General features: G+C 31.6%; 4 protein-coding genes across 6 annotated transcripts; 3 read left to right on the forward strand and 1 right to left on the reverse strand.

Moving 5' to 3' along the window:
* The first annotated feature begins 400 nt into the window (after positions 1 to 400).
* LOC105207646 (differentially expressed in FDCP 6 homolog) lies at positions 401 to 4,508 on the forward strand. The gene is made up of 9 exons (XM_011177211.3): positions 401 to 897; positions 1,099 to 1,218; positions 1,574 to 1,777; positions 1,861 to 1,973; positions 2,060 to 2,183; positions 2,372 to 2,713; positions 2,815 to 3,016; positions 3,100 to 3,255; positions 3,472 to 4,508. Exons 1-9 carry the CDS (start codon positions 799 to 801, stop codon positions 3,708 to 3,710), a joined length of 1,599 nt encoding a protein of 532 aa, XP_011175513.1. The 5' UTR covers positions 401 to 798; the 3' UTR covers positions 3,711 to 4,508.
* LOC105207798 (dynein regulatory complex subunit 2) lies at positions 4,505 to 6,978 on the forward strand. The gene is made up of 6 exons (XM_026132296.2): positions 4,505 to 4,684; positions 4,758 to 5,010; positions 5,068 to 5,291; positions 5,931 to 6,323; positions 6,460 to 6,597; positions 6,668 to 6,978. The coding sequence occupies exons 1-6, from the start codon at positions 4,544 to 4,546 to the stop codon at positions 6,860 to 6,862; spliced, it is 1,344 nt and encodes a 447-aa protein (XP_025988081.1). The 5' UTR covers positions 4,505 to 4,543; the 3' UTR covers positions 6,863 to 6,978.
* A 185-nt stretch (positions 6,979 to 7,163) lies between these two features.
* Positions 7,164 to 11,239, reverse strand: LOC105207647 (THO complex subunit 5 homolog). Its single transcript, XM_011177212.3, has 11 exons — positions 11,009 to 11,239; positions 10,258 to 10,395; positions 9,969 to 10,180; positions 9,807 to 9,882; positions 9,547 to 9,732; positions 9,104 to 9,236; positions 8,774 to 9,013; positions 8,462 to 8,564; positions 8,081 to 8,288; positions 7,582 to 7,879; positions 7,164 to 7,500 (listed from the first exon to the last, which is right to left on the reverse strand). The coding sequence occupies exons 1-11, from the start codon at positions 11,102 to 11,104 to the stop codon at positions 7,184 to 7,186; spliced, it is 2,007 nt and encodes a 668-aa protein (XP_011175514.1). The 5' UTR covers positions 11,105 to 11,239; the 3' UTR covers positions 7,164 to 7,183.
* Positions 11,240 to 11,478: 239 nt separating this feature from the next.
* Positions 11,479 to 14,556, forward strand: LOC105207648 (INO80 complex subunit B). Of its 3 annotated transcripts, none has more exons than XM_011177213.3 (6): positions 11,479 to 11,726; positions 11,882 to 12,053; positions 13,055 to 13,241; positions 13,370 to 13,603; positions 13,693 to 13,865; positions 14,250 to 14,556. In XM_011177213.3, exons 1-6 carry the CDS (start codon positions 11,723 to 11,725, stop codon positions 14,380 to 14,382), a joined length of 903 nt encoding a protein of 300 aa, XP_011175515.1. In that variant the 5' UTR covers positions 11,479 to 11,722; the 3' UTR covers positions 14,383 to 14,556. The 3 variants fall into 3 exon arrangements, with proteins under 3 accessions (XP_011175515.1, XP_011175516.1, XP_011175517.1); XM_011177214.3 differs by having other exon boundaries at positions 11,480 to 11,726; positions 11,882 to 12,047; XM_011177215.3 differs by having other exon boundaries at positions 11,495 to 11,740.
* Positions 14,557 to 14,639: the final 83 nt, after the last annotated feature.

A 14,639-nucleotide genomic window follows, 5' to 3' on the forward strand; every position in this document is an offset into this window, starting at 1 on the left:
ATTTTTTATTAAAAATAATTTTGTAAATCTATTTCTCTAATGAAATGTGAAGATGGGCTGAAAAATGCGTTTACTTCCTATTTCTGTTGACGTCAATGTGAATTATTTTTGCCAAGAAGTTTGACAATTTGTTTATTTCAAAATTTGTGGTTTTGATTGCATTGCTGGAAAAATGTCTGGCGCCCACTAAAAATCGACTGTCACACTTTGCGTAATCTTGGTCTAGTTAATAATTAATTAAAAATTTAACAAATAAAATAATTAAATAATTTTGTAAATAAAGTTAAAAAATTAGGTTAGGAATAACCAGTTTTAAATTTTGCAGATGACAATTTATGAATTTAATCGGCCAATTGGTTTAGGAGTTGATAGCAGCAACTCTAAGATTAGCCTTATGATCACTTGAAATCTACATCAAACTTCAAATGGAAAGGTACCTTAACATGCGTGTCATGTTATGCGTCATCCTTGGTATGGAAGCGTGAGACCCAGGTGGTCAGTGGCGAATGACAGCGAATGATAGGATCCAAAGAGGGCAGATTTCCTGGGAACACTTGGCAAATACAATGTGAGATGGGGAAGGGACAAGGAAAAGACACGCCATTCGCGGCCATTTAGAGATAAAGAGTTAAATATGTGCTCGCGAATCACAGCAAGATGCGATAGGCGGACGCGATAGACGAACACAGAAAAGTAGACAATTACAGAGTGTTAAAAAAAGGTCAGAAATAGACGAGGAAAGACCGAAAAGGCGGAAACGCGGACACCTGTTGACGCTGATCGAGTCAGGCAATCATAATGACCCATCTACTCAAAAATCTTACTAATAGTATCTGGCATGCGTTTAACGCACTACAGACCGATGCCACTAATACGGTTGCCAAATCCAAATTAAAGGTGAGTGACATTTTGAAAAACTCACGCGAAATCGCCAGGAAAGACTAAAAGTCGCCCACATGAAAAGCACAATAAGACAATCAATCATGCAGTTAATATATTAATGATATATTGATAATTTACTATATATTGTACAAAATTATGCATTCTCTTTTTTTTCCTCTTCGACATTTTTCCACTTGTTCATTTTCATTTTGGTAGGTGTTGACAGCTAACATTGGTACATTGATGGATTTGTACGGTGTGGAAAAAGGCTTAGAGCATTACCGGAGTACACAGAATTTAACATTTGATCAGTACATCTATTATATACAGAAAGAAGTAAGATCTCTTCTAAAATGCATGTATCATAAGCTAGTTTTTTTTTCTTTTTAATAATGAAGCAAATGTTGGAAATGATATGGTTTTATATAATAGGTGATTTGAAGCATTTGAGAAATCAAATTTAATTATTTATTATCCTAGCAAATACTTGATTAGTGAATTTTAAGAAATATAGAAGTAAAGCAGCATACTTATAATATAAAACAAAACATCCATAAGAGATATAAAAGTTTTAAGTATTTTTAAATACTTTCTTCTTTCAAACCTCTTTCTTTTTTTTTACCACAACAGTATTTGCTTCGCTGTTACTTGTTCAGCGTAATGCATTCTGTAACAAGAAATGTCGCTTCAGGTGTTCTCCTCTATAACCGATGCTACACCTATACAAACGTTGAAGACTCTGGAAGAAGGCATAGATGAAATTTGCTGGCTGGTTTGTAAAAAGATATATTTGGAAAGATCTCATCCAGTCTTTAACAATCATAGTGTTTACCAATTGTTCAGAATTTACTGTCTGTTGGCTGAAACAGAATCAGACGCGACGCATTCTTATCCGGTTAGTGATCGCTTACAATAAAATTTATATAAACAAATGTCTTTCGCAATTTCAATATACGACATGTCGCTTTTGTGACCCAGGTGATGCATGGCGATGAGGTGGCGCAAATTGCTGCTCATTTAGTAATGTCCTTAGGTTTGCAATGGGATGCGACAGATTTTTCGGCTCTATCAGCGGCTATCGGTGTATTTAGGTAACTTGTTCTTAATCTGTTACATTAATTACAATGATAAAAATGTAAAAAAATGCAATTTGTTCATGAAAAATTTTTCGGTAAAGGTTTTCCACGTTTTTGGCGGTTTTGGAATCTAAATATAGTGGTGATAGTACTTCGGACAGTATGGCATTGACGGAGGCAATCGACGATCTTTACCAGATTTACATAGAGAATGTAGTGAAAAAGGTAAATCAAAATTTTACTGATAGATTTAAGAAAATTTGATGCTGCTACAAAAGAAAAATTATAGAAAGTACTGCTGCATGTTGTGACCATATGTTTATACATATATAGATACATGTTACAGTTTTAAGAGACACCATTATACCGTATGTATTATATACAACAGAATATTTTTTTTTTTATTATTGCAGGGGTATTTGATGAAAAAAGGTTTCTTGTTACCAACATTGCGGTATTTTTGGTTCGTGTTGCGCCCTGGTGAATTGATGTATTATAAAGATCCTCAACAAAAAGAGCCGTCTGGATTAATCCTACTGAATGCTAATTGTTGGGCCGATGCTTTGCGGACCAACGGAAAACCCGATAGAAGATTCGTGCTTAGCACCCCTGAACACAGATGCATAGAGCTAATGGCTGAGGATTACAAAGGTAGACTGCAATGGCTTGCAGCATTGCAAACGGCCATTCGGCATTCAAACGAGAAAATCAGCTATCAGAGAAATTTGGCCAACCAAAGAAGATCTTTGCGACAAGTAAATGCAATTAAATAAAAACAAAAATATACGTTTTATTGACTAAATAATAATTTTAGTCAGAATTTATTTACTTATTACATATTGTTGCTGCTTGCTAGGCTACCAAACAGGAAAAGGAAGAGACCAAGCTGGAACTTCAGCACGAGAGGCAAGCTAGAATCGCCGCCGAGATACAAGCTCGGAAATTAGAAACTCTGTCGAAGGAGGAAGGTGCCAAAGTTCAACAACTGGAAGATGTTAAACAGAAACTAGAAATGCTACTGCAAGAAGAAAAACAGGCTCTACGTGATGAGGAAATAGGTAAAAGACCGCTGTATTTAATTTTGTCTTTCTAGAATTTAATAATTTTAATTAAATACGCGTTACATACTCGTATATTGCAGTACGAAGTTTACAAGCGAGAGTATTGCGTGAAGAATGGGAAAAAAGAGAGCAATTGGAAAGATTGCAGCAGGAGCAGCAGGAATTGCTGGAGATGGAGAAGATAAAAAGAATGGAATTTGAACAAATGCAGAAGAAAAACGAACAGCAATTGCAAGGTATATAATATATTCAAAAAATATGAAAAAATTATCTAATTGTAAATCTTATTAAATCTATTAATTTAAATTTTTTCAAAAAGCTACGCAACTAGCTAATTCGTGCAACTTCCTTTTTTAATCTTTATATCTTGTATCCTTAATTTTATTATTACCTTCTTTAGCTCCAATTAGCTTCTATTTTTATGTGAAAATTTTTATTACACTAATTTGTAGAAGCCGAACTACGACTCCAGCAGCTAGAAGCAGAAAGAGAACATTTGGATGCCGAGTTACGCGCTGCACGTGAAAAGGTGAAACGCGCCGAAGAGGCTCAACTTGTGTTGGAAGCACAAATCGTGCGTCCCCTGAGAGGAGGTGAGAGGATCCGACGTACTCAGAGCTTTATACCGACAACGAAAGAGAGACCATTATCCGAGAAAATCGACAGCAGGACATTGCAAAAAAATATATGACATATTTTTGGCAACGCTATCGATTACGGTTAAAAGATCGATGCATTCATCGCCTGAGTTGCATTTAAGTCTTCCACCAAATAGAGTAAGACAAAGAGCCTATAGAACCTATTATACGTTGTGGGGCAACTATATTTTCGCAAAGAGAATGCGAAAAAATTCCATACGAGCTTCGAATTCGATAGTTCCTTATTTTTGATGCCTTGCTTCATTCGCAATCTTAGCCAAAAAGTATTTAGTATTACATGTACAAATTTCGTATACAAATTTTCATTCCTTATTATCTTGAAAACGATGTGATCTTTATCTTGTAGATGACAAAATACAATTTCAACCTGACTTATATATAAAAATATATATAAATATATACATTTTTTTTTTAAGAATATTACCATAGGATAGGAAAATATTTAATGCGTTTTATATGAATATTTTATAATTAATCATTTGGAAAGATGTACGCAGAATTATATACAATGAGTTTAACATAGATGCAAAAGCATATTTATTATATAAAATTTTATATAACTAAACAAGATTTTTGCATGCGAGTAAAAATTCCGTAATATTTTGCTCAAATCGAATCGAATTTAATTGAATCAGATGCAATTTTTATATTTTTAATGTTTCATATATATTGTATACATATATGACTTTATACCAACTTATACAAGTTGAATTCTGTTATTGATCAAACATATGGTGCATACGACTGGCTTTAACAGTTTTACCGTCGCTACCTTGCATTCCTTATAAGGACATTTGTATCTTGTTAAGAATAAACGATTTGAATATTAATTTACAACAGTGTAAAGTCTTTTATTAACCGAAAAATGCCGAAGAAAAAGAAGGGAAAGGGAAGCAAGTTAGCTCGCATGAGCGATGAAGAACGTGCTCGTTACTTACAGCATCGAGCCGAATTAGAGTTAGAGGCTAAACGACGTAAGCAACAGTTGATTGCAGCCTTTACTAAGGTATATCCAGCAAAAAAATAGGAATATAATACAATAACATTTTTTTGTAAAAAATCAATTTTGAAACTTGTAGAACAAGCTAAAACGCGAGGAAGCGTTCTCGCGATTAAACACTGCCAAGATCAATGAACAATGGCGATTCATTCTACGCCGAATAAAATGTAAAGAACTTCATGAAGACGTGGAATACCTTTGGAGTAATTTCGATCGCCTAATGAAGACAAAAGATCTCGTGATACAGCGTTTACATAATGAGCTAGAAGCAGCCGACGTGGATCACAGAAGGCTGCAAGAGGCCCATATTCAAACGATGGATCTGATAATCGGTAACTCATATCACCTCTTTTGTACTCTCGTATGACTTAATTATTAATATTACATAGGGAAATACAAGCAGAAGTGCATGCAACTACACGAGTTCTTTGCGCGTGAACGCAATCGTATTGTTTCGGATGAGATGAATGAGTTAAATAGAGCACGAAAGAATTTAGAGCAGCACTGCGATCAGTTGCAGAATATAATTTTTGGACAAGATAAGAAAATAGAAAATGTATTAATGCAAACGAAAACCCAGAACGCCGTTAATATATACAGCATTGTATACTTGGTATGGATATCTTATTTTTGTGTGTTTTATAGCATAGATGTTATGGCAATTTTTTAATCATTTCACATAATATAAGAACTTAATCAAATTTTGAGAATAAATTAATACATACATTTCTGAATTTTTTGAAATTTTTTAATCGTAGTTTTCTTTTAATAAAATAGTATCAAGTCTTACATGAAAAAAGAATTTTAAATAATATCGCAAAAAAGATATAAGAATTTTGAAGAATTATATTTGTAAGAAACAACGTCGAGTTTAAAAAAGTTAAAAAAATAAAGTTTCATCATTTTCGTATAAAAGTATAAAATATTGATGCATTATATTTCTCTTTAAATATGATATCACACTAGCAAAAATGTAGCAATGTCATTTATTACTACATTTAAATTACTACATTTAAACATTTTTTTATTTTTTTATATTAATATTTATTAGTATTCTAAAAAAATAATAAATTATCAATTTTATTGCTTAAATTTAGTTCGTTATTTATTATCTTGAAGATAATAAATGACAGGCAATGTCAAAGCCTGTATCAAAAGATCAAAGACATATGAGTAAAGAATCACATAACTTCCCTCCACTTTTTTTTAAGCTGAAAAACTTGTCTAATAATTTTGATCGAAAATATTTCAGAAAGAAGATTCCCTGTCGCGCTTGATGCATTACGTTTCCTATGAGGTCGAAGAATTGTGGCAACAACTTAATGAAACAATAATTGAATACGAGAAAAATACAGGAGATAAAAGAAAGCAATACGAATACTTGAAAGAACAGGATGACGTTCATCGTACCGACGTGGCGCAATATCCAAAGCTGCAAGCGCAATTACAAAGCACGATTAAGAGTCTAAAACAGGATATGCACGCATTATCGCAGAAAAGGGAACAGAGTATAAAGGAATTGAACTATCAGATTGTGCATCTGAGGAAGAGAGCCGAAAATATGAGACAGATATTTTCTATGAATCAAGTGCTGGATACAACTCAGCTGAAGAAACTGACTATTATTAGCTCTAGCGTCCTAAAAGTAAATATATTAAATTGTCGAAATATTATCTAACGTAATACTCCAACTAAAAAATATGATGTTTAAAAAATTATTAAATTATTTCAATTTCCTATTTGAGGAAAAGTAGGTATTTTCAAAATGTTTTAATTTGTAGGAACTACAGAGGATTTCTGAAAAAAGCTCGGCGTTACTATCATTATTAAAAATATGTTCAAATTTGGAACCATTCTCACTGACCGTTCAAAAGTACACTTTACGCGATACAGGATCCAGAAGAGCTTTTACGAGTTGCGTAGGTATTACATGAATACAAAACACATTTCTCCAGTGTTTAAATAAAATAAATAAGACTTTACACACAGATGTCAGAGCCGTTTGACAAATTGGACAAGTTTTGGGAACAGTTTAATTGTATTAAATCCGACAATATTTTCATGAAAAAGGAGTGCGATAAACTGACTTTCGAGAACAAGCAATTAAGAAATACTTTACGTACATATCTCTTAACTATTTCTAGAGTTCCTACCGCAAGATCATTCACGTCTACTCCTATATAAATATATTTTTTCAAATGTCGGTAAGTGAAAATAAATCAATATATATCTTTAAAAAAAAAGTAATTTTAAAAATATTTACATGTTGCATTAAAAGTTTCTTTCTTGATATCTTTTACAATAAAAACTAAATTTTTAATAAATATTAATATTAAGTAACTTAAGTAAGATTGCTTTTACTTAATATTTTACTTAAGATATCTTCGAGAAAATTAAAAATATAATTTTAGAAAATGATATCTCATATCCCCTACAAGTACTTATGGATATAAAGAATAGTGAAAAGAAAAGAACATACATTGAATAATATTCATATAAATTTATTCAACGATGAGTGAATATACCTCCTCCCAGTGGCAGATATTTGTACGGTCGAGCGCGAGTTCGTCCTCTCACAGGATGGAAGAATATTTTCTCCTTCGGTACCATACTCTCAGTCTCTAGATATATATCGAAACATGCTCTCAGCCGTTGTATTTGCGCCGTCAACGTCGGGGACTTGGTCCACATCACATTGACTTCCCTTTCGATGTCTCTGATGATATCAGCAGACGCTGGCACTGATGGACTGACACTTATGTTAAATACTGGTGCTATCTTCGGGTAATCTGGCTTGATAGCGATCCTGGCCACAAGCTCGCCTGAGAAACAATATAAAATTTAAATGTGAACTTAATAGTTTATTTGTTTGTGTAGGAAATTTTATATAATAATTATCGTACTACTGCCACGACGAAGTACAGCTTCATAAAAGATGTCAACAGACAAAATCAATCCCCGCTGATAAAATTCCGGTGAAGCGACATAGTTCGAGTAACTTTTCCAAGTCATAGTCGTGAATCGATGCAATGATGTCGAGATCTTTTGCGGCACAGGATCTGTTGTACTGATAAAGATTGGCAGATTGCCGGATTCTAGTTGTCGTATTTCCATACATAAATCCAGTCTCGCTTTTATGCGCCGTTTAATTTCTTTTAACACACTCTCCACACAGTCTTGTGCCAATTCTTGACTCGTAAGCTACAAATAAAATGACGAAAATGAATTTTAATTAGAAATTGTTTTAATCGCATTTATCGATTATTGAGAGAGAGGGGAAAGGGAGTGATTGTTTAAATCATAATTTTGTATTACAAATAGAGCAACTTTTTTTCAATAAATAAGATTAATTGTTTTCAACTATTTTTAACATTTGTTACATAAATATATGAATATGCGTACCTTTTGTTGTGGTTCGTTCGCATCAGATGAAACAAAGTGTAAACCAGCCATTCTTTGTGCCCATTTGTAGGGAATGCCTAATCCTAGAGACGAAAATGGTCCCAAGTTATGTCGCGACAACTGATACTGATTAGCGGGATTCGGACTCTCCAATCCTAAATCTCGCGGATACAATTCGCGAAGAACTGACTCGGATACTAGCATGTCCCTATTAATTAAATTAGATTTTAAAACATTATCTCAACATTTTCTAAATGAAAGAAAACAAGAAGAAAGTATCTCAGTATTTTTATATTATGTATATTTATATACACAAAATAAATTAATATTAAAATGATTAAAAAATTAAATAAAAATATTTAAAAAATCAATTTTACATACCCAGCACTAATACCTCCCAGGTCTTCCGTTTCGAGTTTCGACTCGACTGTTATGACTTTCAAATGTATTGTATAATAAAAGTGAAGAGTCAGCCTTGTCTCCTCTAAAAAGTCAATTTTATAATCACATTTTTTCTCTTTCCTTTTTTCAAAATTTTAAAGAAATTAAATCATAAATTCAATTAGATTAATAAGTATGAAATAAATCTATTTCTTCATTTTATTTTACTTTTTCCTTTAATTAAGAATATATTTTTCGAACATTTAATTTCTAGCAAAACTAAATTTTTTTGTCCTCACTTTAAAAACTCACTTTTTAATGTGATAACTATTTTTACATGCAACGGATGTCGCTGCAATAGTTTGGATCGCTTTTCTTCTTGCCTGGCTTCGCGAGATAATCTGTGATGCCTTTTCTTATGCACAGGCGTTTCTTCTATGATATTTTCAGATTGATTTTCAGGATCCGAATCAGACTCTTGTAAACCATCATGATTGTTCGCGCGTTTTGCTTCGTCCTCGTCACCTTCCACTTTGACCAGCAATGTACTATCTACAAGATATTTTAATAAATATCTATAAAAAATTTTATCTTATAAAATAGTCACAGAAATATGTATTCGATGTTTTATACGAATTATACCATAAGCATCCCTGTAAGCAGATGCCTTCGCGTACAATACATAAAGCGGTGATGCGAGCAACGAAGCCTTTTGATGCTCCTGGCGAATTTTGTCTAATGGCAATCCAAGACTTTCTTGTAACGGTTTACTTGCCTGAAAAATTTAGTCAATTAATTATTAAGACAATAAAAACTCGTCCCTCATTTGCTTTAACATAATGTAAAAAAAAAGAAAGTCCAGGTTGAAGGTTTTGTTCATTAAAATTTTATCATTTTTAAACGTAATTTTCATGTGATGATTTGATCTACTGATTGTAAAAGAATACAATCATTAGTTCTTCATCCAGAGTATTAAATTTTTATTAAAATTATCTTTCCTTTAAAAATTATTGATTTTTTCATTGTAGTGAATGAGTGATGTAAATTTTATACATTTTCTAAACTAATATGATTAGATTTCTTACTTCTAATATAGAACGCAGTTGCGGCGCGAGATTATCCAAACGAGTCTGTTTCGTTTCAATACTAGATGCTACTGCCTTTTTACTCTCTGTCAATTCATCACACAAGGCTGCCAATTGCTTTCGTTGAGTCAATTCCCATTCCAAACGAGCCAGTCTCAATTGATGAGGATTATTCTTTGTTATTTCCTAAAATATACTTGTTATATGTTAAGAAAAATTAAATTTTACATTATTATTATATAAAATTTGTATGTACATACAGGTCGTGAAATGCTTTCTGGAGCTTCTTTAAGAAATTCCTCTTCTGAAACAAGTTCTATCAATTCATCTTTAGATCTAGAACAAAGAAAATAAGATTACTCTATTTTGTTTAAGAAGATGATAAAGAATAAAGTCTTTTACATAAAGATAAAAAAATTTACTTGAACTGAAGGCATTTAATAACTTCTTTCTTCAAATGCATCACTTCGTACAATAGATTCTGTAAATGCAGATGTTTGCTGTCTACGCTACTTTTTGCAGCAACCAAGGAGTCGCGTGCAGACTTTGTACGAAATTTTTCCATGCGATTTAGCTTCTTTAGTTCTACGAAAGCCAGGGACGTTTGAATTTGCAGTTCACGAATTTCATCTTTCTAAAAAATTGTTTTAATCAGTTTAAGGCAAACTTGATTTAATAAAAATAATAATAACAATAATATCTGTTACAAACATTTGCATCACCACTGGACTTCAATTTAGCTATTTTAGTCATTGCCGCTCGAATATCATTGCAGGTTGCCAAAAAGCATTCAGAATCATTCTCGGATGATCTCTCAATAGCTTCCTTTTCTTCATAACTGATTATCGTCTAAAAGAAAAAAAAAGTTGACAAGTTAACAGTAAAAGCAGAACAAACAATTTATTACTTTCATTTTCATACTTATAATTTATATTTAATAAAAAAATATTGAGACACTGCACCAGTCAATAAATAGAAAATAAAAACAATTTTTTATTATTATTGCTATAAAGTTACATTTTCATGTAAAAAATATTTTAATCAAATTTGTATAAAAATTAAATTTAAAAAGTATTAATTAATTGCAGGATATTTCGAAATCTTATTATTTTAATATTGTTTTCAAATAGTCATTTATTAATAATTGATAATATTAATGATAGTTTAGTCAATTATAAGCGATTGATACAACGATCCTATTTAGTTTAATTTATCTATTAATTTAATTTTGCACGTTTAACCTAACCTAAGATGAGAACAAAAATTTACTAATTCAATCTTGCATGAAAAATAAAAAGTTTGAACAGAAATCAATGTTCGATAGAATTGCACGTAAAAAAAGATGATTTTTTTTCAAGTTACAGTCTATTTCATTTGTTTTTATCAGAAATCTGGAAACGCAAACGTAATTATAACCTAAATATTGCCTGTAATTTTTTGAACAAATTTTTAATTTTTATACCTTGTACATATCTCCTTCCTTTATCGACGTTCCGCTGTTCGCGCTTACGGACTTTCTCCTTTTTTTCACACTGTCCGATTCGTTCTCCTTTCCCATTTTTCGCTTATTAATCAAAATCAATCAATAGAGTTAAATAATAAAAATTAACTCGAAGCTTGTGTTGGCTTGCGTTTAGCAAGTTCGGCGCATTCGGCGGCGTTCTATGGAAAGAGCCAAAAAGAGCAGTTCGATAAAGCAAGTTTCTACACTTGACCTAAAAGCCAAAACTAACCTTATTAAAAATTTATTCAACCTAAATGCACGAAAAATATTTCGACCGATAAAATAATTGTTATTTTGTTGAGACTGTATAATAATGTCAATAATGAATATTTTATTTCGAAATCAAGATATTTTACATCTTTCTGCATTCAAATAATTGATGTTTTTAGTGAACTTTTCACTCGGTAGGTGCAGACAGTCGCAGTGCAACAAATTTCTTAACCTCAAAAAAAAACCGCCGATGCCGCTGGATGCCGCTTCAATGATTTACTTTAACTGGTTAATGTTTCTGTAGCGACGACTTTAATTATCGTTTTCACGTTACAATCACGCAATAGAGTCCGTTATAACAAGCTTTCTGAACCAGAGTGAGCAAGTTTACGTATCTCTCTGCGTTTCAATCTTGGGCACGTTACTCATCGGACAAATCTTGCGGCTGTTCTCCTTTATCTAATGGGTAAGCTGAGAGATGTAAGTACGGAAAAGGAGCTAAATTTAGGTAACTCTGTATCCAATGTATTTACATCACTTTCGTACGCTCTTGACAACGTTATATGCGATTTGGAAATTTTATTTAGAAATTAATTTAATGTGTCATTTAAATTTTGTCAGATGCGAGCGATGTCTCCCTGCAGAAGAGACATAAGAAACACAAGCATAAGAAGCATAAGAAAAAGAAGCTTATGCATGATGACAGCGACGCCTTCGTAGATATCTCAGCTGATGCTGATCGGAAGAAGAGCTTTCGAATAAAAGTAAAAAAAGAGGATGAACGGAGGTACAGGTATTACAATATATTTTTTGTGCATTTTAAAACTGTAAGCTTCTTAATTCATCGATTGATCAATCACATATGCAAATGCAACTCTGTTTTTTAAACGCTGTACTTACACATAATGTGATTGATCAATCGATGCATTAAGAAACTCACCCTTTATTTTAGTCATGGTTAGAAAAGTTCAGTAGGTGGGGAAAAAAAACAGTGAATGGTAAATTCTAGTTTTTATTGTTTTGGACTTTAGCCAATATAATAAAAATGACTAATATGTAACATTAAAATATGTTTATTCAAAAAGATATTTTTGTTCTAATTAATGCTAATTATTGTAATTTAAAGAAAAATGAAAAAACCAATAGTAATGAATTAATACTGAACTGTTGTAATAATAAATTTTTTTAATTCTAATTAATTTGTGAACAAAAGTTTTGGAAAAATAAATGTTGCTAAAATATTATATTTTTAATTTCATGAGTATGAGAAAAAAGTGAGAGTAACATTAAAAATGTTTACCTATATAGAGCTATTTGGCATTTACAATTCAGCATCTTATAGAAAAAAATTAATTTATTTGCTATGTCAGTTAATCTATTTCCAGATTTATTTTGGATAAAGCATAAATTGAAAAAGTCATTATCAATTAACTCTCATTGTTTTCTATTTATTTTGCTTTTAAAAATTTTTTCTAGTGATTTTTTTTGAAAAATATCAATTTTGTTCATTATTAATATCAAACTATATTCAAAAATGTGGAATTTTGCCAATCCTGATTTTAAGTCAAAAAAGTTAACTGTATGTATAAAGTAATAAATATTTTTTGACTTATTTTTATTTAATAAAATCTTTATTTGAAATTTAGTTACAAAAATCTGCCAAGTTTAGATAATCACTTTTCCAGACATCTTTAAAAATCGTTTTTTTGTAAGAATGTATCTTGCGTGATTTTGAATATTTCTCTAGATCTTATATACTACACCCACAATATGCAATGTAATATAATTTTCCAGTCTGGATAAACGTGAAAAGATATTGAAAACATGTGGTTTGAATACAGCTACAATAAGCACTGCATCTTCTCCGAAAGGTGCAACTACGAAGAAGAAAATTCCAAAAGGTAGCAAAGGTAAAGATAGTGGAACCAGCAGCGAGGAAGAAAGATGGCTTGACGCTATTGAATCCGGTAAATTGGAAGAGGTATTTTTTTTCTCAAATGTTTAAGTAATGCAAAAATTACCATGTAACTGTTATTTACTATTTGCATCTTTGCACTTGACCACATTTGATAATTCTAAGAAGAAATAGCAACACACGTTTTATTGTAGGTTGATGATGAGTTGAAGAAAATTAAGCCAAAGGATCCTAAGTTAATGACAGCGCGTCAGAGAGCGATGTTTGAAAGAAAAACTGATACAGAGCCTAATCCAGGTGTCGAACAACTGATGTCGTTACCTACTGGTTACAAAGAAAAAGTTATGACTGCGGAAGCTATACAGAAGGCTGCTCTAAAGTCTCTAAAACGGAAACAGCTCGCTGATGAAAAGAGAGAAAAGGATAAGGTATGTAACAAAGTTTCCTGATGTTAAACAACATATTGTTTAATTGACAAATTGTATGGAATGAAAACTTTTGCGAATTATTTTTATAGAAAAAAACAATGGAGAGATTGCTCAAAAAACAAGAATCTAAAGCATCCAAAGTTGTTAGCAAGGGCAGATTATCTAAACGACAAGTACCATTGGTGACGTATCGTTTAACGATCGAGGGAAGTTCCATATCTTTACCACCCGGTGAAAATTTTCCACTTTCCCCTGCCAAAGAGTATGACAAAATTATTATTTATTATTACATGGATTAGTAAGTAAACGTAAAAATGATATAATCTGCGAACGAAATCAATTGATTACTTTGACGATTAGACAAATAAGTTGTAGGTACCTTTTCTCGATAAAAAAGTAAGGTATAATCATAAATATCCATTTGTTACTTTTTGAAAGGATAATTTTATCGGACAGTTTTCTCAATATATTTTTATCTTTCCTATTTATTGAGAAAAGATATAACTTATTTGACTAATCTTCAAAATAATTAGCCAGTTTCGTTTGCAAATTATATACCACTTTTATAATTACTGAATGATCCATGTATTTTCCTTAATGATTTAAGCTGCGACATTTGTGTATTCTTAATAATTTTATATTTTAGGAGAAGTCCACCAAAACAAATCCTTTGCGGGGTCAATCAGTGTAAAAATCTCAAAAAATATTCGTGTTCAAAAACAGGAATGCCATTATGCAGTTTAAAGTGTTACAAAGCCAATCTTCTTTTATCCAGGTAAATAATGTACAAGCAACACTGGAATATTTTTTTTTCCAAAAGTTCCAGCAGTTTGTTTCAGTATTTATACATAAGCGCGCGCGAATATGGGTAAGATAACTAAATTAAAAATTAAATGTAGCATATAAGTATAATACGTACGTTTATATGTAAATATATATCTATTATCATTTTATTAACCTTCGTCAACTTGGTTTTCTACGAAAAAAGAAAAGAACAAAATCTTCCCACCTCTCTGTTTCCAAACATACAAACGAT

Source organism: Solenopsis invicta, chromosome 14 (assembly GCF_016802725.1).
Source record: "Solenopsis invicta isolate M01_SB chromosome 14, UNIL_Sinv_3.0, whole genome shotgun sequence".
Lineage (NCBI taxonomy): Eukaryota > Metazoa > Arthropoda > Insecta > Hymenoptera > Formicidae > Solenopsis > Solenopsis invicta.

Excerpts from the sequence above, each read along its gene's own strand:
- LOC105207646 (XM_011177211.3), top strand. The coding sequence starts at position 799 with ATGACCCATCTACTCAAAAATCTTACTAATAGTATCTGGCATGCGTTT. Across the intron at positions 898-1,098 it reads TTGCCAAATCCAAATTAAAG|GTGTTGACAGCTAACATTGG; the intron begins GTGAGTGACATT and ends TCATTTTGGTAG. Across the intron at positions 2,714-2,814 it reads AAAGAAGATCTTTGCGACAA|GCTACCAAACAGGAAAAGGA; the intron begins GTAAATGCAATT and ends GCTGCTTGCTAG.
- LOC105207648 (XM_011177213.3), top strand. Across the intron at positions 13,242-13,369 it reads AATCCGGTAAATTGGAAGAG|GTTGATGATGAGTTGAAGAA; the intron begins GTATTTTTTTTC and ends GTTTTATTGTAG. Across the intron at positions 13,866-14,249 it reads CCACTTTCCCCTGCCAAAGA|GAGAAGTCCACCAAAACAAA; the intron begins GTATGACAAAAT and ends TTTATATTTTAG.
- LOC105207798 (XM_026132296.2), top strand. The coding sequence starts at position 4,544 with ATGCCGAAGAAAAAGAAGGGAAAGGGAAGCAAGTTAGCTCGCATGAGC. Across the intron at positions 4,685-4,757 it reads TGATTGCAGCCTTTACTAAG|AACAAGCTAAAACGCGAGGA; the intron begins GTATATCCAGCA and ends TGAAACTTGTAG. Across the intron at positions 5,292-5,930 it reads TATACAGCATTGTATACTTG|AAAGAAGATTCCCTGTCGCG; the intron begins GTATGGATATCT and ends AAAATATTTCAG.
- LOC105207647 (XM_011177212.3), bottom strand. The coding sequence starts at position 11,104 with ATGGGAAAGGAGAACGAATCGGACAGTGTGAAAAAAAGGAGAAAGTCC. Across the intron at positions 9,733-9,806 it reads CAGAAAGCATTTCACGACCT|GAAATAACAAAGAATAATCC; the intron begins GTATGTACATAC and ends AGTATATTTTAG. Across the intron at positions 9,014-9,103 it reads TGCTTACAGGGATGCTTATG|ATAGTACATTGCTGGTCAAA; the intron begins GTATAATTCGTA and ends AATATCTTGTAG.